Below are 27,136 nucleotides of genomic sequence, written 5' to 3'. Positions count from 1 at the left end.
TAATATTGTTTAAACCATATAAAATGAGAAAGCTGAGAGGTTAACAGTTTTCCTATGGCCAGAAGTAGCAGGACCAGGATTTGGACTACGTTTGACTCCAGAGGCCTAGCTCATAATCATTTGTCTCTACAACTTCTTTCAGCAAAAGCCAGAAACCCACCCACAGGGAAATGATTAATAGGTTGCTTAGGTGGTAAGGAGGTCTAAGAAGGAAGGGAATATATGTGTACATGTAGTGATTCACTTCTCTGTACAATGGAAACTAACACAACACTAGAAAGCAATTATACTCTACTAAAAAAATATATATGAAGAACACAGAGAGCTCAATAACGAAAAACAAACAAACAATACAATTTTTAAAAAGTCATTGGTACTGGTAGATAGAATCACTGATCCAGTGTCGCTGGCTGCTGAATCAGGAAGCAGACAGTGAATCAGACAGACAAAACAATGGCAGATATCAGGTGACTCAGTCCAGGTGAGGAACAAATTACTTCTGGGAAGGGACTGGTGCCTACCTGAGCATGGTGTGAATCTGCCATTCTGCACAACCTGCCATTGCACTCATGTCCTGCACAACCAAAATCTTCACTGCAACAAGTTCAGGATGTAACAAGTTGTCAGCTTCCTCTTGGTAAATATATAAAATGTGTGGAGCCAATTCTCTGACAAAAGCTCATGAGTTCAATTTTCTTCAGTTATTGCTGCTCCCAGATTTTTTTTTTCTCAACATATTCTAAATTAATTAGCTCTGAAGAATGTCACTTACCAGCCATAATCACAACATTGTGGGTAAGTGTTTAGATGAGTACATAAGTTAAGCATAACATTGATGTCCAAAGTTCTTTAGTATAGCTGACATGGAATGTTATTTAAATACGCAAAGATAGGAAGTGGGGGGAGGTACACAGCTGGTAGGGGAGAAGGCACTCAGAACTGTGCCAACGAACAGTTTTGCTTGAATAGCTCAAGAGCATTAAAATTAGGAGAATACAATGAGCAGATAAGAATCATGTGTATAATCAACTCCAAATTTTCATTTGACATAATAAAGGTCAATCTTTCATCAATGACCCACTGTTTCATCTAATCATACTTTTTTCAAAGCAATAGCAACAAGTAAAATTTTAATATAACCTAGTCAAATAGATGCCTAAAATATGCCAAACCATCTATTTTACTATTCTGTGCTGTGAGCTGTATACGTTTTGAAAAAGAAATCCTTTTTTTTCCAATTCACTAGCCCACATATGTAATTGAACTAGTAATCTCTGCCTATCACCTCTATCACCCCCAGTTAAAACAACTGTTGAGAACCACAGCTTCATTGAGCACTTCGGGTACACAAGGGCACATGGTAAGAAATGTGACCTTTTTCTATCATCAGGTCAGAGTGTCTCACATTTTCTTGTGTTTTCACTGATGAATTTAAAACCTCAGCAGTAGTCAAGTTGATAGAAAGAAAGAGAGTTTTCAATCCAGAAAGACTCATGGACCAAAAACAGACCATTGAAAGTGATTTTAGCATTTATTTGAGCCTATTAACAGCATATTTGTTTTATGTATGACAGTTCATTGAGCACCCAGAAAGTATCTCAGAGTTTTGGATTCGGGCTACTTTTACTGTATAAAAAAACTCCAGTGGGTCTTTTTCTTCTTTTTGAGTATGAACAAAGAGAAGTTTCCCATTTGGCTTTTGTAATGTTCCAAGATCAAAGGGGTTTATACTGAAAATTCAGCTCTATAAAAGCCATGTGTAGCATGAATTCAGTCTCATTCTCCCAGATCCAGTGAAAATGGGGTGTTCGGCCATCAAACTTTGAAAACCAGCATTACACAGGGTATAACCAGGATCCTGCATTAGTTTCCACCTTCATGGAAATGGTCCCTTAGTGTCATCTTGGCAGTGTTGTTGGGATGGCCTGAAGCCACTGACCTAGCAAATTTCCTCAAAATTGTTCCCCTGAAACAGTGCAGAGAAACAAACTCTTGGCAGTATAAATGCTCCCTGGGTCTGGAAATTTCATAAGTCAGAGTTAAAACAAAGATTGGCCTAAAGTCTTTTGCTGGTGCAGAGTCTGAAATATAAATTGTCTGGAGCAAGGAACCTTTCCTGGCTCTTTGGCGCTGCCTCTCTAACTGTTATAATAATAAAAAATGTTTTCAAAACTGTGTGGTGATAAAATGAAAGCCTTTAATATTGGAAAGATATTTGGAATCTAGATTGGTCATCTGGTTCAAGTCCTCTGGTTTTCTTTTACTGCTTCTCCAGCATTTGCATAGGAAACTCATTTTTGTTTTGTTTTGTTTTTGAAAAGCAAGTTTCATTCTTGTTCAGTCACTAAGTCACGTTGGACTCTTTGCCACCCCATGGACTGCAGCACACAAGGCTTCCCTGTCCACCATCTCCCAGAGTTTGCTCAAACTCATGTCCATAGAGTCAGTGATGCCATCTAACCATCTTATCCTTTGTCGTCCACTTCTCCTCCTGCCCTCAATCTTTTCCAGCCTCAGGATCTTTTCCAGTGAGCTAGCCCTTTGCATCAGGTGGCTGAAGTATTGGAGCGTCAGCTTCAGCATCAGCCCTTCCAATGAATATTCAGGGTTGATTTCCTTTAGGACTGACCAGTTTGATCTCCTTGCCATCCATTTGGAGGTTTTTCCTATCTTACATATTTTGTAAGAAATATTTCATTCATTTACTTCAAGTAAATTTAATTCTAATTCTGAGTCTCAATACTTCTGGACTAAAGCAGTATCATTGTCAGTCCTTTTGGAGGCCCATTAGCTGTCAGGGTTCTGGTTCTGTCACAGAGCTCCTCGACACTGGGGACCCTTGGTCACTGTCATCAGTTCACCCTGGTAATCACCAAGCCACACTTGCCCTAGCCTGATGATCTCTTCAGAAGTCCTGCCACTTCTAGGCCCTGATGCTTGGGACTCAGGACTTCTTTCAAGGTGGGATCCATTACACCTAGAGTCTGCTGCCCTTGACCATTGTGTGTAGGTTCTTGCAACTTGTTTGTGGGTGGGTGTGGCAGGGAATGGGAGGACACTGGGCAGTGTCAATTCTTCAGTTCTCAGGGGACACACAAATCTCCATTTCTAGTCTCCATTCAAAAGCGTTTTTCTGCATTTCTCTAATAATTAATGATGCTTAGCATCTTTTCATGTGCCCCTTGGCCATCTATGTCTTCTTTGGAGAAATGCCTCTTTAGGTCTTCTGCTCATTTTCTGATTGGATTGTTTGGGGTTTTTTTTGTTATTGAGCTGCATGAGCTGTTAGTAGATTTTGGAGATGAATCCCTTCTCAGTTGCTTCGTTTGCAAATATTTATGTGGAATCTAGAAAAATGATACAGTTCAGTTCAGTCACTCAGTCGTGTCCGACTCTTTGCGACCCCATGAAAGGCAGCACACCAGGCCTTCCTGTCCATCACCAACTCCCGGTGTCTACCCAAACCCATGTCCATTGAGTCGGTGATGCCATACAACCATCTCATCCTCTGTCGTCCCCTTCTCCTTCTGCCTTCAATCTTTCCCAGCATCAGGGTCTTTTCAAATGAGTCAGCTCTTTGCATCAGGTGGCAAAAGTATTGGAGCTTCAGCTTCAGCATCAGTCCTTCCAATGAACACCCAGGACTGGTCTCCTTTAGGATGGACTGGTTGGATCTCCTTGCAGTCCAAGGGACTCTCAAGAGTCTTCTCCAACACCACAGTTCAAAAGCATCAATTCTTCGGTGCTCAGCTTTCTTTATAGTCCAACTCTTACATCCATAATGACCACTGGAAACACCATAGCTTTGACTAGATGGACCTTTGTTAGCAAAGTAATGCCTCTGCTTTTTAATATGCTATCTAGGTTGGTCATAGTTTTTCTTCCAAGGAGCATGTGTCTTTTAATTTCATGGCTGCAATCACCATCTGCAGTGATTTTGGAGCCCCCCAAAATAAAGTCTGACACTGTTTCCCCATCTATTTGCCATGAAGTGATGGGACCAGATGCCATGATCTTAGTTTTCTGACTGTTGAGCTTTAAGCCAACGTTTTCACTCTCCTCTTTCACTTTCATCAAGAGGCTTTTTAGTTCCTCTTCACTTTCTGCCATAAGGGTGGTGTCATCTGCATATCTGAGGTTACTGATATTTCTCCGGGCAATCTTAATTCCAGCTTGTGCTTCTTCCAGCCCAGCGTTTCTCATGATGTACTCTGCATACAAGTTAAAGAAGCAGGGTGACAATATACAGCCTTGACATACTCCTTTACCTATTTGGAACCAGTCTGTTGTTCCATGTCCAGTTCTCACTGTTGCTTGCTGACCTGCATACAGGTTTCTCAAGAGGCAGGTCAGGTGGCCTGGTATTCCCATCTCTTTCAGATGAATCTATTTATGTGGCAGGAATAGAGAGGTAGACATAGAGAATGGACATGTGGACATGGGAATGGGAGGAGGGGGTGGGATGAACTGGGAGAGTAGCACTGACGTGTGTACACTACCATATGTAAAACAGATAGCTGGTGGGAAGCTGCTGCATAGTGCAGGGGGCTCAGATTCATGCTCTGTGGTGACCTAGATGGGTGGGATGGCGGGGAGGGAGACCCAAGAGGGAGGGGGTATATGTATACACAAAGCTGATTTATTTCGTTGAACAGCAGAAATTATAAAGCATTGTAAAACAACTGTACCCCCAACAAAAACAAAGTCACCCAGAAAAGCACACACAAGAAAGTGCTTTTCCTTTCCCACCAGTCTGCCAGGACACCTAGCACCTGTATTACCACCATCTTTTCAGTGCCCTTCATTTCAGTTTTATAAGCAGCAGAAAGAACCCGTGACTTCTGGTATGTTCAGTTTTCAGAAACTGAAACACCATGAATTTCTATGAGGCAAGGAATTTCAAAGCTTGACTCTTGATCAATATGAGGGGGAAAAGGGGGGAAAATTGTATGAACATAGCAGTCAAATATTTTTTAAATAGTCTTACCAAAACATATAAATAATTGGGTGCTCAGTCAGCTCAGTATGTCTGACTCTTTGCGATGCCTATGGACTTTAGCCCACCAGGCTCCTCTGTCCATGGGATTTTCCAGCCTAGAATATGATATATAGGTGCAAATTCATCTGGAAGGATCCTTAGGAAACTGAGATAGTTGATGGTGGTTGTTTCTGGGGAGCCGGACTGATGGCCAGGTGCAGAAGGCAGTCCCTTTCTAGTTCACCACACCCTGTAGTTTTGCTTGAGTCCTTTATATTGGTACTTTGTATATGTTATTTTTATGATGATAAAAAACTTAAGGTTATTAATTCAAAGAAAAAAATTTTTTCATTCATTAAGCATGAGACACTTTCCTCAACCAAGCCTTACTTATCTTAACTAATTGTCCTGATTCTGTGGCTCAGAATCCTGAGTTCCAGAGTTAATTTGCCCAAGATTACACGATGCCCAAGAGTCAGGATTTGAGCCCACATCTATTTTACACATGGATCTGTGAATGCCCTTTCCCCCACCCCACGCTCTGTCCTCCAGGGCTAGTTCATTCCACTAAGTTCTTGTCTTTCACTGCCCAAGTAATGAGGCCTGACAGACCCCCTTCATCAGGCCACACATTTATGTCAAATCCTTGAATACCAATAAATACCTGAAACCATGTTTCAAAATATACCATAAAATGTAAATAAGAATGACACATAGTTCAACTCAAGTTTATACACAGCAGCAGCAGGACAGAGTTAACAGTAAAGTACATGGGGGAAGTTTAACTTGAAATGTTAGGCAAAACCAGTCCTAAAAGAATGAAATAATAAACTTAGGAAAAATTAATTATACCTCTGAATATACCATAAATGTGTATTTTGTTTAAGTCAAATAAAAATGGCTTTATTAGCAAATAGCAAATTATGAGTTGCTGCCTATAGTTTCATTGTTGGCTTAAGGAAGCATTTCTTGTTATGAAAAATTAATAAGCATTTGTTTTTTATAGGATGCTATAGTTATACATGAAGTTTATGAAGAAGGGGCAGCAGCCCGAGATGGAAGACTTTGGGCTGGTGACCAGATATTAGAGGTATGTGATTACGCATTCTGGTTTGTACCAGCAAGTATGGTTCCTAATTTAGTGACCTTGATCCACAGTCAGTGTACCAATTCACAGTCTTCTACTCAATTATGTTGTAATCACCAAGTTGTGTCTGACTCTTTTGTGACCCCATGGACTGTAGCCCACCAGGTTCCTCTGTCCATGGGATTTCCCAGGCAGGAATACTGAAGCAAGTTGCCATTTCCATTTCCAGAGGATCTTCCTGACTCAGGGATTGAACCTGTGTCACCTACATTGACAGGCAGATTCTTTATCACCGAGACACCTAGGAAGCCCCTATTCAATTATATCTTCACTTATTTCTTTCTCAGTGTGACAAAACATGTACTTTATTCTTTTTTCTTTTATTTATATCAAATAACTGTCAGTAGAATCATGACAGATTATTAATCTAAATCTGTGAAAACTTTTTTTTTAAAGGGGAAAGTACAACTAAACATTCTATAATCAAATGAAACTATAACTTCACAATTTTTTTTTGCTTTCCCGCTATACCTTACTAAATTCCCTTTTAAAAGTGCATACATATAGATGTACACATAAACATGCACATTTGGTATTTTAAAAAACTTTATTGCAGCTTTAAGTATTAATAATTTTCTTATTCCTAGTAAGTATTTGCATCAAATGGAGGTCCCTGCCCGGGCATCTTTGTTTCCTAGCTGATGAAAATGTAGAATCCTCTCCCTTTAGGTGGTATATGGTACTTATTAAAAATTGAAATGCTTAACTTGCCTCTTTTGAAAGAGCTCTCATTTAGCAAAGGTGTTAAAGCCTTTTAAAAAGAGCTGAGGCTGGCAACGTCTAAACTAGGGAATGGATGAATGGAAAGTTAATGCCAGGCATTCTGGTAGGTGAAACTAAAGAGCTTTTGCAATGGTGTGAAACTTTTAGGCAACATTTCTTTCTTTCATTGGATGAATTTAATTGAATAGTTAACATTTTATGGTGGATATGTGTGTTTTTGCTTTGCAACTTTAATATAGCACATTATGAATGACATCATAGAATTTTATTTTTCCCTTTGGTGGTTCAAGTCTGCCTCCCAAGATGAAACTAGAGATATAATTAAGGGTAGAAAACATAGGCAAGAAGGAGTTAAAAGAGAGACCGGGCTGACTGCAAATTAAATTCAGGGCAAGTTATAGGGTTTCTCTGCAGGCCTTTACTGTGCTTCATCATTGGATTAGGACATATTCCCAGTGCATTCATTAAGGTGCAAGTGTATGAGGTTAGAAAAATAAATGTAGCCTCTTTGGGAATTGACGTGACTGCTTTAGCATACAGTACCATTTTTTGGTGGTCAGGAGTTTTGAGGGTTTTTTTCCCCCCTTTGTAGATTTTCTAATTAACTGGTGCTATCATAATTGGCTTTGTAGAGGAATAAACTGAATATTCAAAAGAGTACAGATACATACAGGTCTTGATACTTAACATGATTTGTAAGCCCACAAATTTTTCTGTAATAGTCATGTGGAGCTAAATCTAATATGTGCATTGCTTGATTGTGGCAATGGTGGCACAGGTATAAATTCACAGTATAAATTGTATATTTTAAATTTGTATAGTTTATCTTATAGCAGTTATACCTCAATAAAAGAAATTTTTTTTAATTTATCTACTCATTTTGAATAGACCCTCAGCTGTAGCCATTCTCTTTCATAAAATATATTCATATACAAGTGAACACTCAGGACAGATGAGCATAAAGAAAGCAAATGTGTTTTAAGTGCATGGAGAATTTGAAAGGTCAACTAAACCATTTCCTGGCATCTGGCCGAATTATATTACCCAGTGTGCGTGGATGGTCTACACTTCTCGTTAAAGATAGCCAGACAGGCTCTTCTCTTACACCAGACAGGATCTTGTCCACAAAAACATATTGTGTGTTTAGTTAAGAAATATACCTCTCAGTTTGGTCAGGGAACATGTTTCCTTCCTAAGTAGCCTTAGACTCCACATTTTAACTTGTTCTAATTGTGGTTGCTGTATATGGGTACATAATGAGGCCTAATCAGCCTGGGGTCTGCAGGTTGCCTCAAGAAGAAGACAGGCAAACTTTGGTGATACATTTCCAAACAATGGCCTTTCTGCTCTTGAGAGTTCTCTGCATGGTGCAGGCTGGCCTTCATGAAAAGTGAAAATGAAGGTGAAAGTTGCTCAGTCATGTCCGACTCTTTGCAACAGCATAGACTATAGAGTCCATGGAATTCTCCAGGCCAGAATACTGGAGTGGGTAGCCTTTGCCTTTTCCAGGGGATCTTCCCAACCCAAGGATCGAAACCAGGTCTCCCACATTGCGGGCAGATTCTTTATACCAGCTGAGCCTCAGGGAAAGCCCAAGAATACTGGAATGGGTCGCCTATCCTTTCTCCAGCAGATCTTCCCAACCTAGGAATCGAACCAGGGTCTCCTGCATTGCAACCGGATTCTTTACCAACTGGTAGCTCAACCCCTGATACTTCAGTTGGCCTTCCGTGGTTTTATACTATTGTTTTATGTTAAATTAGGACAACCCAGATTTTGCTTACAAATATATAGTGAAATAATACTTTAGCCTGACAAGATTTATCATTCTATGATTAACATGGGCTATTTTCTTTCTGGTTCTTTTTTTAAGGGTCAGTCCCTCCTCTTACCCTTCCGTCTATTCCCGTTATCCTCTTCTATGTTTCTGCAAGTGGGAGCAGAAAGAATAGAGAGCTAATACCTGGTTTTCCCTGTGGAATAAAATAGTGAGGAGCTGCTGCCCTAGTTTGGTTATTCTTTCCTTCCAAAGCAGCAACTCACCCGTTTCCCCACATGCCTTTCCTCCCCCAGGGACATGATAGACCCCCATTGATGACTGGGGTTTCCTATGATCCTTCTCAAACAAGAAGCCCTGCTGTTACCGCTCCTCGTCCTTTACCATCAGTGTTCTAAATAATGCATCTGGGGCTTATGTAAGGCACTTAATACATCACTGCACCATATTCTAACCACTCAGCAATGTTTCTCTTACTATTGGTGTATTTAGTGGTGTCTCTTGGTAGCTCAGTGGTAAAGAATTTGCCAGCCAATGCAGGAGACATGAGTTTGATTCCTGGATCGGGAAGATCTCCTGGAGAAGGAAATGGCAACCCACTCTAGTATTCATGGCATTCCACTCCAGCATTCTTGCCTGGGAAATCCCAAGGATCGAGGAGTCTGGCGGGGTACAGCCCATGACATCACAAAAAGTCAGACAGGACTGAGCAACTAAATAACAGCAACTTGATTCACAGATGAGAAAATGAAAACTTTGAACTTGGAACAGATCACTTTGATTTGGACAGATATCTTGATGCGGGTATTTAGAGTGAATTGCTTTTGTAATATTAGAGTTTAATGACAGTGCTTTTAATTAAAGCCATAATTGTTAAGGCCTTTCAAGGGGTATTTTAGAGGCTTAGAGAATTCACCTTCAATCCATGGAGGTAACTATTTTTCAGTTGAGTAGCAGAAGTGGTCTTGTGTGCCATCTATTGGAATACAAGAAAATAATCAGCTCAGACCACATTTTCTGGAGACATTGTTTTCCCCTTTGTCTGTGGGTTTACCTCATAAACAAAGGAAGTGTGATCATGGGCCTCAAGTAATAGCAAATGCTGTCACTGAGCACCAGCCCTGACTGTAGTTCCTTCAGTTCCTTGTAAAATATGTTTCTATTTTCTGTCAACCACGTGTCAGCCCTATGCCAAACATACTACAGGATTATTTCATTTAATCCTCACAACAAAGTACACAGATACTATAATGATTGTTGTTATTATTATCTCTAATTCATGGAAAGCAGACTTGAAACTCGTCTTGAGTTATCTCTTTAAGGTTTCACATAGTATAAGTTGAAATTGGCACTCAAAGCAAATTCCATCTATACCTAAAACCTATGCTTAACTATTATTCTGGGTGTTGTTAATCTAAGTGATTCACAAACCCACCAAGATATATCAGAAAAGAAAAAGCAGCTTGAAAATTAGGCTTTTAAATATTCTCTTGACTCACAGCATCAACTTTAAATAATCAGTCAAAAGTCACTTTCTCCAGGAAGGGCTCATTCCTCTTTTCTCCTGTCTTTGTAATCACTCTTTAAGCACAAGTAGTGAGTCTTTGGAATGTTAGAAATGGAAAAGCCTTAGCCCAGCCCTTCATTGTATAGGTGAAGGAATGGCAGTCCAGAGATAGATGGGACATGCCCAAGCCACACAGACTGAGACCAACATCTTGAGAGAAACTGGCCTTGGCCTGGGCCCATCCTTCCCTTGGTTTGGCTCTTTTTGTAACTATGACCTTGAAGAAGGGACCTACAACTCCCTTCTTCTGAGTCTGGGTTACTGTGTCCATCAATTTGGCCCATGTGTCAAACTGACTTAGCAACATCCATACTAGACTTTCTCTGTGGCTAGGGGAAGTTTAAGAGTGAGATGAGGCAGCACGGTATAGAGAGTATGGCTGGAAAGATAGTCTGGGTTCATATTATGGCCCCTCCATATGCTAGCTGTGTAACCTTGCTCAAGTCACTTAACCTCTGCATGCCTCAGTTTCCTCATCTGTAAAACAGTAACAGTATCAGAGAGTTCATGTAAATGCTCATAAAGGGCTAATTTAATTTCAATCTCTGGATCAGGAAGATCTCCTGGGAAAGGAAATGGCAACCGACTCCAGTATTCTTGCCTGGGAAACCCCACGGACAGAAGAGCCTGGTGTTCTGTTCAACCCCGTGAACAGAACAGTCCATGGGGTCGCTAAAGAGTTGGACACAACTTAGCAACTAAACAACAATACAACCATTTGTTAAGTGAAAAATAAGTTGGCTATGATTTCCATTGAACAGCCAAGGAAAACGGAGCTTCACAGAGACTTGCCCAGATTCACGTGACTGACTAGAAGCAGGGCCTCAGTTTCACTCAGTGCTGTTTCCAATATATTTGATGTCTCATGCATGGCCCTGTCTGTCTCACTCAGATCCAGATTCAAATCAGTGGACTTCAGAAAGTCTTTGACCATGTCAGAAATACCAGCCCCTCATTTCCTCCTGGCCTGTTCTGAAGTAGTCGTGATGTTAGCAATTAAGTGTGAAGATGTCAAGTTCAATCAGCAAACTGAATCCAACAAATACTGACCAAGTACTAATATTTATTTCCCCTTTGACCTCAACTGAATGAGCCAAGTAGTCCCTGCTCTCTGGTGTTGAGTCCATAGTAGAGTTCACAGCTACCTAAAATTGCATTATCATGTGAGTAAGCCACCCTCTGTAATTACTTGGGGCAGGGGAGTGTCAGGGCCACATCCTCTGTACTTGAAGCAGCTGTGACTGCTAGCGGGCACTCCCTGTGTGCTTTGGGATTGGCTGGAAATTTCTGGAGGTTTTTCACTGATTGGGTCAAGGAGCTGCTGAAGGCAGAGAGGTCTCTGCTGTTGCATCCTGTCTCAGATGCCTGTTTTCCAGGTTAATGGGATTGACCTGCGGAGTGCCAGCCACGAAGAAGCCATCACAGCGCTGAGGCAGACCCCCCAGAAGGTGCGACTGGTGGTGTACAGAGATGAAGCGCACTACAGGGATGAGGAGAACTTGGAGATTTTCCCCGTGGATCTGCACAAGAAGGCTGGTCGAGGACTGGGCTTGAGCATCGTTGGAAAACGGTAAGGAAATAGTGTCAGAGTCAGAATTGATCAGCCTTGTTCCTTCAGAGTTCTAGGAACTAAAGCCGATAAACACTGAAAGATAAAGCCATGTATAAACTAATGATGTGATTTCTAAAATTAACATTTTTATGACTATTTGAATGAGATAGGTCATGTTACTAAGCAAGACCTTAGCCAAAAAACATGTCATATAAAGATAAACTCTAACCCAAATCAACCCAGACTGTTCTGACTTTTTTCCTCATAAAGAGTTAAAACAGAGTCAACAAGGCCTTTTCTACTTGGAGTCACTTAGATCTAAGGCTGGCAGGGGTTGGTTAAAGCGACCATACCTAAGAAACAGTTGGTATCAAGAAAGAGATTTACATGTACAGTGTTGGGTTAGGGAAATTTCTCTACCATAGAGTGCCATGTTAATTTCATACTCTGTGAAACCAGTTGAGGAGTTACTGAAACTAGTTGAGTTGGTTGACATGGTCAAGAGACATCGATTCTTTGTGACAGTAGTCTTCTATTAAGAAAGATGTCTTGCAAATAATAGCTTGCACCAAAAATATAGGTAGATCCTGGTGACCAGGCTACTCTTTTGAAAGCTATGCTTCTTACCCATGTGATAGGAATTGCAGTAATTATTTCAGAACAGTATTAGTACGCTAGAGAAATCAGTAAGATCTTGAAACTGTAGTTCCAGCTTCCACAGTTTACTGGCTTTAGATATCATCTAGTGTGTATTTATTCCAACAGGGCTGCAGGATTTTCATGTGATGCCTCAATATAGCCTTAAATGGTATCAACCATATTCTTAGGAAGAATCGAAGCTGGTTTTATATATTATGTCACATACCCCCACTGACCTTTGTTGACTAGCCTAGTGCTTTGTTCCAAATGGTCTGGTCTATTATTAAGATAATAGCTACTATTTTCGAGCACTGGTTTTGTGCCACTGTGTACTCATGATCTTATATTTTATTTCAGCACCATAAAACCATCACTTTGGAAATGTATTACAAAACAAAAGAGCTGAGACTCATAAGCATACTCAGTACACCTATGGGTGCAGAATAACTGACAGAGCCCACGTTGAAGCTTGCTTTCTTGTTGTGATCATACATGTGCCTGGAGAGAGTCCTTTTAGAGTAATGGTTTTTTTGTTTATTGTCTCAGAGTGGATTGGTGAAATAATCTTCATACAACATGAACATTTTAGATTGAGTTTGTAAGGAACATTTACATTCTTAGCACAAAAGGTTTTATTGTAGATCAGATGTATAAGCTCTCAAAATTCTTTGCCTAGCAATTCCACAACTAGGAATTTATCCTAAATACAGGCTTGTAGATATGTTATTCACTGCACATTGCTTACAGTAGCTAGAGAAGTAAACAACCTATATTTCCATCAACAATTCACTAATAAATGAATTTAATGAATAATATAGTTCCTCAAAACACTGGGTAAGCTCCAAGTGGTAATAAAGACCAATTGCCATAGTGTGTTAAGTGAAAGAAAGAAAGTTAAAAGGAACAAAGCTGGAGGGAAAAAAGACTATATGTTCTTTTATATCCATTTACACAGATATGTACTATACACACATGCATTGCTTATGTAGACACAGAATATTGCTCTTCCCAGGTTGCTCAGTGGTAAAGAATCCATCTTCCAATGCAGGAGACATGGGTTCAATCCCTGTGTTCAGGAAAATCCCCTGGAGGAGAAAACGGCAACCCCCTCCAATATTCTTACCTGGGAAATGCCATGGACAGAGGAGCCTGGCGGGCTGTGGTCCATGGGGGTCACAAAGAGTCAGACACAACTGAGTGACCGAGCACACATGCACACAGAATGTCTCCTGGAGATAATAAAGAAACGGGAAACACTGGTTATTTCTGAGAAGAGAATTTGGAGATGGGAAACAGAGATGAGAGGGGAAATTTTCAAGGTCACCCCTTTTTAACCTCTTGAATTTTGAGACATACACTTATTTATTCATCAAATAAATATAATTAAAACATTAAAGTAATAAAGGCAGGGAAAGAGAGGAAGAGTGAAAAAGAGACTAGAAACAGATGAGATAATAATTGAGCTAATTGCTAAAGAAATAATGTGTATGTTTTAACAGTACTTAGCTGTTTTTTTAAAGTGAATTTCCATTTCATTTCACTAAAATTATTCTCTTGCAGAAATTATGCCCTTGGGCCAGTGAAAGTGAATAATACAATAGGCAACAAAGATAGATATAAGCTATTTAAAGGGTGAGCACTCTGAGGCTTATCATTTGGGAAGAATATCTGTAGTCTCAGGTTTAATATAGAAATATTGGGTTGTGCCATTACTCTGCTTTATGGTATTCACAGAAATGGAAGTGGTGTGTTTATTTCTGACATCGTGAAAGGTGGAGCCGCAGACCTTGATGGGAGATTAATTCAGGGAGATCAGATCTTATCTGTGAATGGGGAGGACATGAGAAGTGCTTCCCAGGAGACAGTGGCCACTATCCTCAAGGTGAGTCCCTAAGTGCTTTCTGCCTCCCTAGTATAACTCAAGTCCAATGGTAGTGGTTCTAGTTTAGCTTTTTTATAAATGTGTTGAATTTTATAAAAATGCGTTGATGCTAGATTTTTACTAGAGACCTAGTCTCTGATTATTTTAACCAATTAGGAATAGCTGCTGAAGAAAGCTATTGTATTGATTAACAGGATTGAAGGGACCCTTGTTTGGGAATGTAAGCTAGTTTTTCATACTTTCGAGAATTCCAAGTACCCGCAGTTGTTCTCTAAAATCACTCGATGGGAGATTCTCCTGGAGTCACAGAATGTATCCTCTTCCCTCTTGGGCTACATTATCATGAATTCATCAAATCCAGCTTTTATTGCTTGAAGGAATATTAAAGATGCTAAAGACCAAATCCTCTACCTCACAGTGAAGTCCTGACAAAGCAGAGTGGCATGCCCAGATACCAGAGCTGTGCTTGAGGAGTTTTTCTGTCTCTCAAGCTGTTTTTCACTGAGGCTCAAGGGGGCTCAAGATTCCCTTCCAACTGACTGTTTCTGCCACATGCACCCTACCTGCCTTGGAAGAAACTGGTGAATAAAAATCCTTGTAAATGGCCAGTCAGCTCTCACCAGGTGTACCTTATTCTTTTTCACAAATAATAGTAGCTGTAGGAGCTTTTACAAAATAAATGAATTCTGTTTCTTTTAAAATCCTGATTTTCTAAAATAGTTTACTATCAGTTATTACTCAAGAGAAGACTTGTATCAGATTACCCATCTGTTACCTCTGTGTTTGATTTTTTTCCCATCCTCCTTTTCACCACTTTTTCTTCATCATTTCACTGCTCACAAATACTTTCGTCAGAAGGGAAAAGAAAGAGAAAGGAGGTGAATTGAAATGTAATCTTTTTAACATGTTTGAAGAAGTGAGGAAATCGTGAGATGAGTAGCATTGAGCTGATAAATTTTTGTGACCTTACGTGATTTTTTTGATAACTGAATTTCCTTTCTACGTGTGACCTTCATCAGCCATTTATGTTCTTGGCTGCAGAGATTAGTGGAGGCACTACCGTAATAATTTAGGACACAGATGCTACTGTTTCTCACCTGTTCTTTTCCTGTCTTCCCCAGTGTGCACAGGGGCTTGTGCAGCTAGAGATTGGAAGACTCCGAGCTGGTTCCTGGGCCGCCTCAAGGAAGACATCACAGAACAGTCAGGTTGTTGATGGCTTCCTGTTAGACTCACTCATGCACCTGTCCCAATTGGGAGAAATTTTCCCATTTCATAAATGATCTTTTGGAAATAATACGTAATATATAGCATATCCATGACACTAAGTTTGGTGTACTTTAATGTGTTTGGAATAAAAAATGAAAGGTGGGATGGAAACTCATTAATCCCTAGATTTTTCTCTCCTTTATTGCCTGCAAATATTTTCTTAGAACCACTTTTCTCTCCCACTATTCTATATTGCCTGGGCATTGCATGTACACAGCTGTGTTTATTTAAAAAAAAAAAAGAAGCAACATCTGGTGGCAATTTGACCCTCATTAGCACAACATTGTTCTATTCATTCAATTAAATATAACTATAAAGTTAACTTGTGAATAGCCACTCACACATGCTGAGGGCAGTTAATGGTATATTCCTGGGAGAGCAAAATATGGGAGTTTCTCCTATAGGAGGGAGGCCTTAGTGGGTGATATTTTGTGGGTTAGCAAACATCTCATGTTTATTTGTAACGCTGATGTAAATGCCACTTTTTTTTTTTCTAACATAGTATATTTCACTGTATTTTTTCTTCACTGTGATGTCTGACAAAATCAAGATGGTAGACTATATGTTAAGTCTTATTTCGTATATAATGAAACTATAGAAACGTACATGTGACCCCCTAATCCCCTTTGCGGGTTATTAGATGGGCTTTGTTTTGAGGTTAAAAGCATGATGACTTTTGGTCTCCTTCCTGGTTTCCTTAGACTTAAAACCTCTCCAAGGCCTTTGTTTGGAAGGGGTTCTGATTTTATGGTTAGCCCACAGGTGCTTCTGGAATCCTATTAGCTGCCCCTTTTGCCTCATTTATGTTAGGAAATGAGTGAAGAAAAGTACCATTGTTCAGATAGAATCACAGGTTAGTTGGCTTGCCTTAGATAATTTTTAGGGCAAGCAAACCGAGTAAACATCGTTGTTTTTTGGGCTTTTTGTTGTTGTATTTGCATTTCTGGCTTACGTAATAGGCAGGAAATATCATGTGTACTAAAAGACAGTGGTGCAGTAGGAGTCTAGACATCAATAAATGGTGAAAATTCTGATCAGACTTGTATCAAAAGTGGGAAATTGAGATTCAAAATAGTTGTCTTGGGGGCGTGGGCTCAATCGCTCTGTTGTGTCCAACTCTTTGCAACCCCATGGACTGTAGCCCACCAGGCGCCTCTATCCATGGGATACTCCAGGCAAGGATACTGGAGCGGGTTGCCATTTCCTCCTCCAGGGGATCTTCCCAACCCAGGAGTTGAATGATGTCTCCTTCGTCTCCTGCATTGCAGGCAAATTTTTTTTACTACTTGAGCCACTGGAGAAGCTACTAGTTGTCTTGGCTTCTTCCTTAATGGAAGATTCGACTTAAGTGATTTCATCAAAGCCCCATTGTACATAGGGGTTAGAATGTAGAATAGACAATACTGGAGATGAAATTTTTCTTCCTGTAGAGTACATGAAGGTGACACATGAGAAAAGGAGTTTGATAAACTGAAGAGAACGAGAAGGCCTCCCAGACAGAGAATGTAGCATAGGCAGAAGCACAAAGGGGTACAAGGAGCTCTGGTGTTTTAAAAAGAGTTTGAACTGACAGGAGAGGTGATGGGTAGAACTGGATTTCTGTCCTTGAAGAATGTATATATGCATCCAGGAGATTAATAAAGTTCATACTCAGGTGAAATACAAAGATAACAAATTTAGAGACTCTACCATTCAATGTCAAAAGCCCACCATTACCATTTATCTGGTAGGTAAATGTGAGCTGTCCTATTTTGGAAACCTGGGACGAAGTACCAAATACTTTTCTCTAACCTCTTTACACAGAATTTTCATTTCAGAGGATAGAAGTTTAATTCAATGTTAAGAAAAACAGCAAATATATTCTATCCTTACTTTATCCTTAAAAGTAAGACCCAAATGAAATGAGTCTGTACTGATAGGTAGCTAGTGAGAAGGAGGCCAGTAGCAGGCTATGAAAAGGAAGTGTCCTGCATCTTCATGAGCTGAAGACCAGCCCATGATCCAGATGGAGAAAAAGAGGAACCTATTCCCAAACATTTCCCCTAACAAAGAACATATAATAAAATATTAATTTTGGAATCTAGGTGGTATGTCTACTGTACCATTCAACTTTTCTATAAATTTAAAATTTTTCATATTTAAGGAACATTAAAATATTAAACAACTTGCATCATACTAAGGACAAATTATAATTTGTCAGGTGATAATTGTAGTCTTAGATTTACTTTAAAATTTTGAGGCAATTAAGGCATAACCTTGAGAATTTGATAGAAAAAAGTTCTTTATTCATTATTGATGTCATTGTTTTGTGCATTGGGAAGATCCTTCACTGTGCATATGATTTTCATTAAATAGCCCCAGCCAAACATTACTGTAGATTATCTAAATTTATTTAAATAAACATTCAGTTCAGTTCAGTTGCTCAGTCGTGTCTGACTCTTTGCGACCCCAAGAATCGCAGCACACCAGGCCTCCCTGTCCATCACCAACCCCCAGAGTTTACCCAAACTCATGTCCATTGAGTCAGTGATGCCATCCAGCCATCTCATCCTCTGTCGTCCCCTTCTCCTCCTGCCCCCAATCCCTCTCAGCATCAGGGTCTTTTCCAATGAGTCAGCTCTTCACATGAGGTGGCCAAAGTATTGGCACTTCAGCTTCAGCATCAGTCCTTCCAATGAACACCCAGGACTGATCTTCTTTAGGATGGACTGGTTGGATCTCCTTGCAGTCCAGGGGACTCTCAAGAGTCTTCTCCAACACCACAGTTCAAAAGCATCAATTTTTCGTTGCCCAGCTTTCTTCACAGTCCAACTCTCACATCCATACATGACCACTGGAAAAACCATAGCCTTGACTAGACAGACCTTTGTTGGCAAAGTAATGTCTCTGCTTTTTAATGTGCTATCTGGGTTGGTCATAACTTTCCTTCCAAGGAGTAAGCGTCTTTTAATTTCATGGCTGCAGTCACCATCTGCAGTGATTTTGGAGCCCCCCAAAATAAAGTCTGACACTGTTTCCACTGTCTCCCCATCTATTTCCCATGAAGTGATGGGACCAGATGCCATGATCTTCGTTTTCTGAATGTTAAGCTTTAAGCCAACTTTTTCATTCTCCTCTTTCACTTTCATCAAGAGGCTTTTTAGTTCCTCTTCACTTTCTGCCATAAGGGTGGTGTCATCTGCATATCTGAGGTTACTGATATTTCTCCCGGCAATCTTGATTCCAGCTTGTGCTTCATCCAGCCCAGCGTTTCTCATGATGTACTCTGCATAGAAGTTAAATAAGCAAGGTGACAATATACAGCCTTGATGTACTCCTTTTCCTATTTGGAACCAGTCTGTTGTTCCATGTCCAGTTCTCACTGTTGCTTGCTGACCTGCATACAGGTTTCTCAAGAGGCAGGTCAGGTAGTCTGGTATTCCCATCTCTTTCAGAATTTTCCACAGTTGATTGTGATCCACACAGTCAAAGGCTTTGGCATAGTCAATAAAGCAGAAATAGATATTTTTCTGGAACCCTCTTGCTTTTTCGATGATCCAGTGGATGTTGGCAATTTGATCTCTGGTTAGATTTATTTGAAAGTACAGTAATGAAGATGGCACTAGGGGTAAAGAGTCTGCCTGCCAGTGCTGGAGACATAAGAGACATGGGTTTGATCCCTGGATCAGGAAGATCCCCTGGAGGAGGAAGTGGCAACCCACTCCAGTATTCTTGCCTGGAGAATCCATGGACAGTGGAGCCTGATGGGCTATGGTCCACAGGGTCACAAAGAGTCGGACATGACTGAAGTGACTTGGCACAGTGGAGGTATAACAGATTGAGCTGAATTATTACCAACTCTAGGAAAATCTTTGAGAAAAAAATTTTTAGATATTCCTAAAATAACATATTCCCTTGATATTTGCTGCTTTTTCTTACAGCTGAGCATTCTATATAATCAAGTTCCCGTTAATCTAGATTTTCAGTTCAGTTGCTCAGTCATGTCCGATTCTTTATGACTCCATGGGCTGCAGCACCCCAGACTTCCCTGTCCATCATCAATTCCCAGAGCTTGTTTTACCAAAATAGCTCATGTATTTGGGTAATGAGAAAATAAATGTTCACTGCACCCCCAAATGACACTTAGTGTCATTAACTGATCATATGTAAACACTGTGTAACATACTAGGAAAATGTTTCTGATTTCATCTGGCACACAAAAAGCTGAAATTGCTGCATGCTTTCTACCTTGATGATTGAAACCACGTATAAAAGCACATATAATGGAGAAAGTAGTGGAGCAAATGTTAAATGAGATTATTTAGGGTGATGAGAGAGGGAGTGTGAGTTTTCCTTTTTGTTTTCTTTTTTGGCCTCCACAGAATTTTCTATTACATGGTTATGGTTACTTCAGTAAGTAAAATAGTAATAATAACTATGAATTTCTAAAACTGACCACTGAGTTTCCTTTTCAGGGGAGTCAGCATAGCACACACAGCAGCTTCCATCCTTCCCTGGCTCCTGTCATCACCAGCCTGCAAAACTTGGTTGGCACAAAACGAGCTTCAGATCCTTCCCCCCAAAATTCAGGTATTACTTCAGACACACCATTGCGCAAAACCATCCTGCTACCCAATTTTTTTAAAAAATGAAAAAAAAACATTTACTGGAGTACAGTTGATTTACAATGTTGTATTAGTTTCAGGTGTACAACAAAAATGTTTCTAAACCTTTGAACACGGCCACATAAACTTTCTGAAAGCCCTGTTCTAAAGGAAGGAAAGCCATAGAGATCTGTGTTTGGAATGTGCCTTAACTTATACTTGAAAAGGAGAAAAGCAGAAATCTAAAGTACTTCATAAAGTAAAACCATTTCCAAAGAGAAAATTTAAAAATTATCGATCACTCAAGGAAGGTCAGAGTGCATATCCCATCATGGGTGGGGCAGAGAAGGGGGTCTTTTTAAGTCTTTCCTTGGGTAAAGATATCTTTGATTAAGGCAGAAAAATGTGCAGTGAGACACAAATGGCTCACCCTCCAAGCCACTTACTCACCATATTCCAGGCAGCTGCTGCTATAGTCCATCAGCTTTTGTCAGACTGAATGATTATGGCCACATCTATCTCAAACAGAGAGGACTTGTTAAAAATAGAGGACATAACCCCTGATAAATGGTCACCAGTTAGAATTTTGAGAAAGGGTATAATGCCTTCTTGCCTCAGTATTCTCTCCTTAAAGACCTAAAAAATGATGCCATTTTCATGGGACAATATTATATCCTAGATATGTTAATCTCTTACTCTTAAAAAGTTAATTTGTTGCTTCTTTATAGGCACAGATGTGGGACCAAGGACCGTTGAGATAATCAGGGTAAGTCAATGATATTGTTTTTGTTTTTTCTGATTTGTTTTGGATTTGCATAATGTGTACATCTTCCCCTCAATGCAATGTATTGGATTGTTAGTGTGCTCTTTTAAGTTACTGAAGTAAATATATGGTCTATGTAACACAGACATACTTAGAAAAAATAAAGCAAAGCACGTTCATGACCACTGAATTTTTTGGTGCATCCCATCCACTTCATTTTGTATACCATGTTTAAGTTTTATAAAAACAAACAAACAAAAATAATGGTATCAATTAGACGTACTGTTGTAGCTTGCCTTTTTCACTTTAGAGCATGGACTCTTAGTCATGCAACTAAGTATTTTTTGACAGCATATGGCATGATTTTTGTCAGTTAACATAGTATTCCATCATATGAATGTGCTGTAATTTTTCTTAGCCAATGTCCTCTTATTAAACAAGTAGCATATTTCTCAACTTTTGCCATCTTTTATAGCAAAAGATGTCTTTGTATTTTCTTTTGGCTCGTATCATGGGTATTTTCTTTAGGATTATTTCTTAGAAATGAAATTGTTGGGTCAAAATCCACACTTATTTTTGAAAGGCTTTTATACATAATGCTAAATTGCTCTCCCGAGAAGACTGTGTAGGATGCATTTCAGTTCATAAAGTCATCAAATCCTAATTTTCAGACTCCTGTGTGATATGCAGAGTGTTAGAAAGCACTTTTATTTTCTCATGCTTATTATTAAATTTGGGGTTCAAGAAGTAATGAAAAAAATTATGACTTTGTTGTATTCATAGTTCAGCTGTAATAAAGTGATATCCAGCTTAACTGGGTTCTCTGCACTGAATTATAATTACGTTTAAAGACACTTTACCGTTTATTAGCTTTATGACCTTTGGCGAGTTACTTAAGCTCAATTTGCTCATCTGTAGCTTGGGCTTATAACACCTCACAAGGTAAATCTTGTTGTTTGGATCAATGAGGTCATGCACACAGTGTACTTAGCAGAGTACCTAGTTCATCGTGAATGTCCGGGAAGTGGAATCCTTTATCATTGGCTACGACTTTGACTAAATCTGCCTGATTATTCTAAGTATCTTTCCACCAGAGTGGCAACTCAAATGTTCCTTGGATGGAGAAGTTAAAATGTACCAATATGTGCATAATTATGGATAAATTAAAGAAACATCATAATGAATTTGAACATAACCAAATTATTCTATAAATTTCTCATTCCAAGATTTATAGCATATCATTTTCTGTTTTCTTAGTCATTTCAGCTGCTTGTTTTTACAGGCTTTTATAAAAAGGCCAGTTCCTACCCACCCTGTTTTTCTACATATAGTCAGAGCAGAAACTTTATAATGAAACGCATCTTGCCATTTGCATGTAGGGCTTTACTATTGATGCATTCAGATGCATATAGAAGCTGGGCACAAACTTTGGAAAACAGGGTGTTGAAGTTTTTTCTCGTATGGTTTTTTGTTATTCTGTTCTTTTTCCTTTCTCCAACTTTACTGAGGTAAAATTGAAGCACACTGATCTATGTATATTTTTAAGTGATCAGGTAAAACTACAGAAGCCTTGCAACCCTGTAGGTCCTTTTTCCCAAACCATTCCCCTAACATGTATGTCCTTGTTATCATACGTTCACAGCTGCATAATTTGAGAGCCCTGCCGGACAATAGTATCATCTTGGCTTTAAACTGTCCTACATATTTGAAAGAACTTAAGAAAATTCGTCACATTTCCCTGGTTCTTTGCATGTCAAGTAACTTGGGGTTTTCCCAACCCTGCTGAAGGTTATGCTATATAGACCCTGAAAAATGTTGTTTATGTTTTAGCAGGTATCCACCCAGTTAGGCTTATATTGCAAGTTATGTTACCTTTGGTGAGTGGTGGTTCAAATCTCAGTTCAGTTCCCAAATGTGGGTCTGTCCCTCACAAATGTGGCTTAGGGTTGAGCTTCAGAATTCTGTGGGTTCACAGGATCCCTCTCTCTGACTCTCTCTACTCTAGTTTTCTTCCTTCATTCTCCAGCCATCAGGTCTCCTTTTCCTGTTTCCTCTGACCAGAAAGATGAGTTAACTTCAAAGTTTTAACAATTTGCACCAACTTTATGGGGGTTTCCCAGGTGGCACTTGTGGTAAAGAACCCACCTGCCAATGCAGGAGACACAAGAGACTTGTGTTCGATCCCTGGATCAGGAAGATCCCCCGGAGGAGGAAGTGGCAATCCACTCCAGTATTCTTGCCTGGAAAATTCCATGGACAGATGAGCCTGGCGGGCTGCAGTCCATGGCGCTGCAAAGAGTTAGGTCTTCCTTTTAATCCGTAGGAACAAGATGCTATAGGGTATGTATGCCCCCACATTGAAACTGGAACCTACCATTTGTTCTTTTAGTGATTTTTAAAACACTAACCCTGTGATATACATGTAAGAGAAATCTGGACAAAGGCCAGGGTCTCTTCAGCAGGGTCAGAGTGAGCCAAACGGTCTCACCTAATAATCTTAGGGAACATTTTCAGCCATGTGTTACTTCTCTCTCCAAACTCTGTAGTCACGACAGTGGGCGTCCTTGAAGATCCTTTGTTCTAACTCAGTCCTGCAGCTCCTTCAGAGCCAAGTGTGTTTGTTCACACCCAGAAGAGCATGATATGTGCGGTAATTTAATCATAAACACCATACGAGGGTATACTTGCCAAGTCTGCATCAGAATTGGCCACTGAACAGCAGTAGCAGAGGGTTTGCTTTTTTCTTTCTTTTTCTTTTTTAAAAAATTTTTACTCCTACTGTTGTATTTTATTGAGCTTTTTCTGTGGTCCAGGACTGTACTGTATCACCTCATTTAATCCTCAGATCAACACTGTGAGGTAGGATGTTTTCTTTCCACTTTATGAAGAGGTGGAAGCTCTAAGAGGTTAAGGAACTTCTTAGGACACCACCCCCCATCAAACTGTCCCAGCTAATTAAGTACTTCAGTTAATGAAGAGCTGAAACACTGATCTTTCTGACTTCCAAAGCACTGAAGTTAATTCCTGTGCTCAGCTGACCTCCTGCGTCACAGGAATTTTGTTCAGCAACTCTGGGGACCATCAGGTTGTGGCTCTTCAATGAACATATAAGCATTGTTTTTCTTCTTTTTTTTAGGAGCCCAGTGATGCCCTTGGAATCAGCATTGCTGGAGGAAAAGGAAGTCCCTTAGGAGATATCCCAATATTTATTGCCATGATTCAGGCCAGCGGTGTGGCTGCTCGGACACAGAAGCTTAAAGTAAACAGCGGGTGGGGAAGTGCTCACACCGTGTGATGGGGTGGGGTGGGAGAGGACGTGGTTGCCGGGGGCAGTTGGTTTAAAATTGGAATTCCAGCAGCCAGCAGAGACCCACACTGTGGGCAAAATGCACTGGAGACAGTTTGTGCCTGAAATTCATTATGTCCCTAAGCATATAAAAATATTATTGTTTATATCAAAGCTTCTCAGTGAAAGATGAAATTGCAGGTGATTTGCAAACCTTCCCATATCATTTTTAGCACCACGTTCCACCTGAAATTGTTTTTCACCTGAGAAAGATTTGACCTTAAAATCTTCCTTCCACCAAAAGCATCAACATTCTTATGATTTTTTTTCCCCCCATCACGCCTTAATCTTAACTTAGGTAGAAAAAAATAAAGCAGAAAATATTTGGCTTCCTCATTAGAGCTTCATTGAACAGGTAATTTGTGCACCCCACTATTACTAGCAAATGGATGTATGCAACACCACCATTACCCAGGTACAAAAGTGGCCTGCCGGGCCTTTTAATAATCAAATCTGACCCCCTTCTTGTTTCTCTGATTGGTCTGTATTTGGGCGAAAGCCATAAAAATTCCTCATGCTTCTGGAACATGCATACACAGTAGAAACACAGAATCTTCACAATAGCCACAAATGGGAAATATGACTTACAAAGAATTTTAAGCATTCTTCTCAAATTTAATTTTTCTTAATGATAGTGATTTTTCTCCCACTTTTGTATTGCCAGGTTGGAGATCGGATTGTCAGCATTAATGGGCAACCTTTGGATGGGCTGTCTCACGCAGATGTGGTTAATCTGCTGAAGAACGCCTACGGGCGCATTATCCTGCAGGTATTGCGATCAATGGAACTCGCAGCTGGGAGAGGCAGATAAGTGGCGAGCAAAAACGATTGAGCGTCACTGGCAGGAGGCATCACCGCCCAGCAGGGTGCTTGGTGATGTGAATTATGAAGGTTGAAAGCAAGAGATTATTATTTTTATTCAAAAATTCTTTAATGCCACCCATACAGGCAGTGAGCATGATTATATGAAAGCATAACAAGGGGAGAAAAATTACTCTTTGCTTCACATGATAAATCAACAAGGCTTTTAGCTTCTAGTGTTCTTTTGTAAATCCGAGTTTGCATGGAATAGGAAATGATTTCTTTTCTTATACCCCAAAACTGCATCTGAACTGCCCAAGTGCTGTTTCTTCCAGTCCTTTAAAGGACAGGAAAAGTAACAGTGCTTTTTTTCCTGTAGCATAAATGATTGCCAGCACTGCTAAATACTGCATAGTAGTCATCAACTATGACTACTAGGCAGACAATCATATTTCAGCTGTGGTCCCTAAGAGTATTTTCCAGAGGCACAGGGAACTATACCAGAAGTAAAAACAAGGTGTGCTCTTAGTCCCCCTCCTTCTCTTTCAACACTTCAAATATCTCTGAGATTGATGTCATGCACTGAGCTAGAGGCAGGGTAGTGGCAGCCAGTTTCATTACTGAGCTCCCCCCAAAATCTATGATTATAAACACCATCTTTCTGCAGGGGTAATATTAAATGGTCTATAGGTAAAAAAGAATAAAACCCACCATTTAGTATCTCAGAGAAAGGGCTAACCAACCCCTCCAGTCATTCTAGTTTTTAAATAATAAGTTCGAATTGAGAAACCATTACTTTGGTGAGGAACAATTTATGGTGCTTAAGTCTCACCATCTCAGAGGTCTAAGTCCAAAGTGCCAGAACAGACATTTTACAAAAGTCAGTGGCTTTCAACACGTAGGAAGGGAATTGTAAAATACTGCCAGGGGTTTCCAGGGAGTTTATGTGATAGGCAACGTATTATTCAATGATCTGGGTCCCCAAGTTTCTGTTGTACACAAATGGAAACAGTGTGGACTGGGTGTAGAGTTGTAGAGACGGCTTCCTCGTGTCCTCATCCTCAGGGGTTACCTGTCATTTCACCTTCCACCCCTCAGTCTCCCTCAGAGCCTGCAAATCCTGGCTTTTTCTTATTTCCAGCTCTTGCCATTCCTTCGAGTTATGCTGCCCCCTAGAGGCCATGCAAGTGCAGCTCTTCAATCACAGAGCTGTGGCCCATTAGTTATACAGGATTTTACCAGGAAGTTGTTTCAAAGGATAACTATGTAAAGGAGGGGGGTGGGGTGGGGGGAGGGAGTGGTGGAAGTATTTCCCTTAGTGGAATCTAGTATTATTGACATTTTTATTTTCCAGTGTAATTTATCCAGCTCCACCTTCTTCACAAAAAAATGAGAAGACACGATGTGAAAGTATAACATTCACTATGTAAAGTACCTTAAGTGGAAATGAGCTCATGGTCTCCCTATGCAGACTTTAACGCTTCATTCAGCCAAATTGCCACTATTAACATACTTCTGAAGGGATTCCTTGTTTTTCCTATTTCTGAATTTTAAGAAAATGACTTTTGGTTTCAAAACATTCTCTTGCGTTAATCACATTAGGTGGTGGTGTTATTGTCTAACAGGTGCTGTTAAAAGCTTAATAGAATCCTTTGGGATTGTGACAGTTGTGATCTACACAACACTGTATGTGTTTGGGTATGGGGCATATGTGCTGCCAAAAGCTTTAGAGACAGAACTCGGGAAATTCTTACATCTTGTGTCAGATGCCTTTCAGCTGCTTAGTCGTATCCACTTTAATTGAAACAGTGTGCAAGGAGTGGTACCAGCAATGCAGTATCACAGCTGACTTGTCAGTAGGTGATTATTTTTATTATCAGGTGAGCCAGCCCAGTGGCAGAGCTGTCGGAAGGTCAGATAATTGTGTCTGATGTTGTGGAAAATACTTCTTGTTGGTGCACATGCTAAGCGATCAGCTACTGCTGATGGCACAGGGAAGATTAGGTCTGGGTCAGCAGACCGCGCGGTGGAGAAGGGGAAGAGAGTGGAGGAGATCACCAACACTTCTGGAAGCTTCTTCCCATAGTTTACATTGCTAGTGCTGGGTAT

General features: G+C 40.1%; 1 protein-coding gene across 4 annotated transcripts in view; it reads left to right on the top strand.

The window, feature by feature from the left end:
• PATJ (PATJ crumbs cell polarity complex component) overlaps positions 1-27,136 on the top strand; it is a 365,401-nt gene that overhangs the window by 302,193 nt on the left and 36,072 nt on the right. For all 4 annotated transcript variants that reach the window (XM_061121728.1, XM_061121726.1, XM_061121727.1 and 1 more), the window contains 8 exons: positions 5,985-6,068; positions 11,569-11,762; positions 14,118-14,265; positions 15,387-15,473; positions 19,989-20,103; positions 20,846-20,883; positions 24,017-24,139; positions 24,891-24,995. In XM_061121728.1, coding sequence (XP_060977711.1) covers positions 5,985-6,068; positions 11,569-11,762; positions 14,118-14,265; positions 15,387-15,473; positions 19,989-20,103; positions 20,846-20,883; positions 24,017-24,139; positions 24,891-24,995 — 894 coding nt within the window. The remainder of the gene's footprint in view (positions 1-5,984; positions 6,069-11,568; positions 11,763-14,117; positions 14,266-15,386; positions 15,474-19,988; positions 20,104-20,845; positions 20,884-24,016; positions 24,140-24,890; positions 24,996-27,136) is intronic.

Source organism: Dama dama, chromosome 20 (genome assembly GCF_033118175.1).
Source record: "Dama dama isolate Ldn47 chromosome 20, ASM3311817v1, whole genome shotgun sequence".
Lineage (NCBI taxonomy): Eukaryota > Metazoa > Chordata > Mammalia > Artiodactyla > Cervidae > Dama > Dama dama.
Note: the sequence above shows the minus strand (reverse complement) of the source record. Positions and strands in the feature narration are given on the sequence as shown.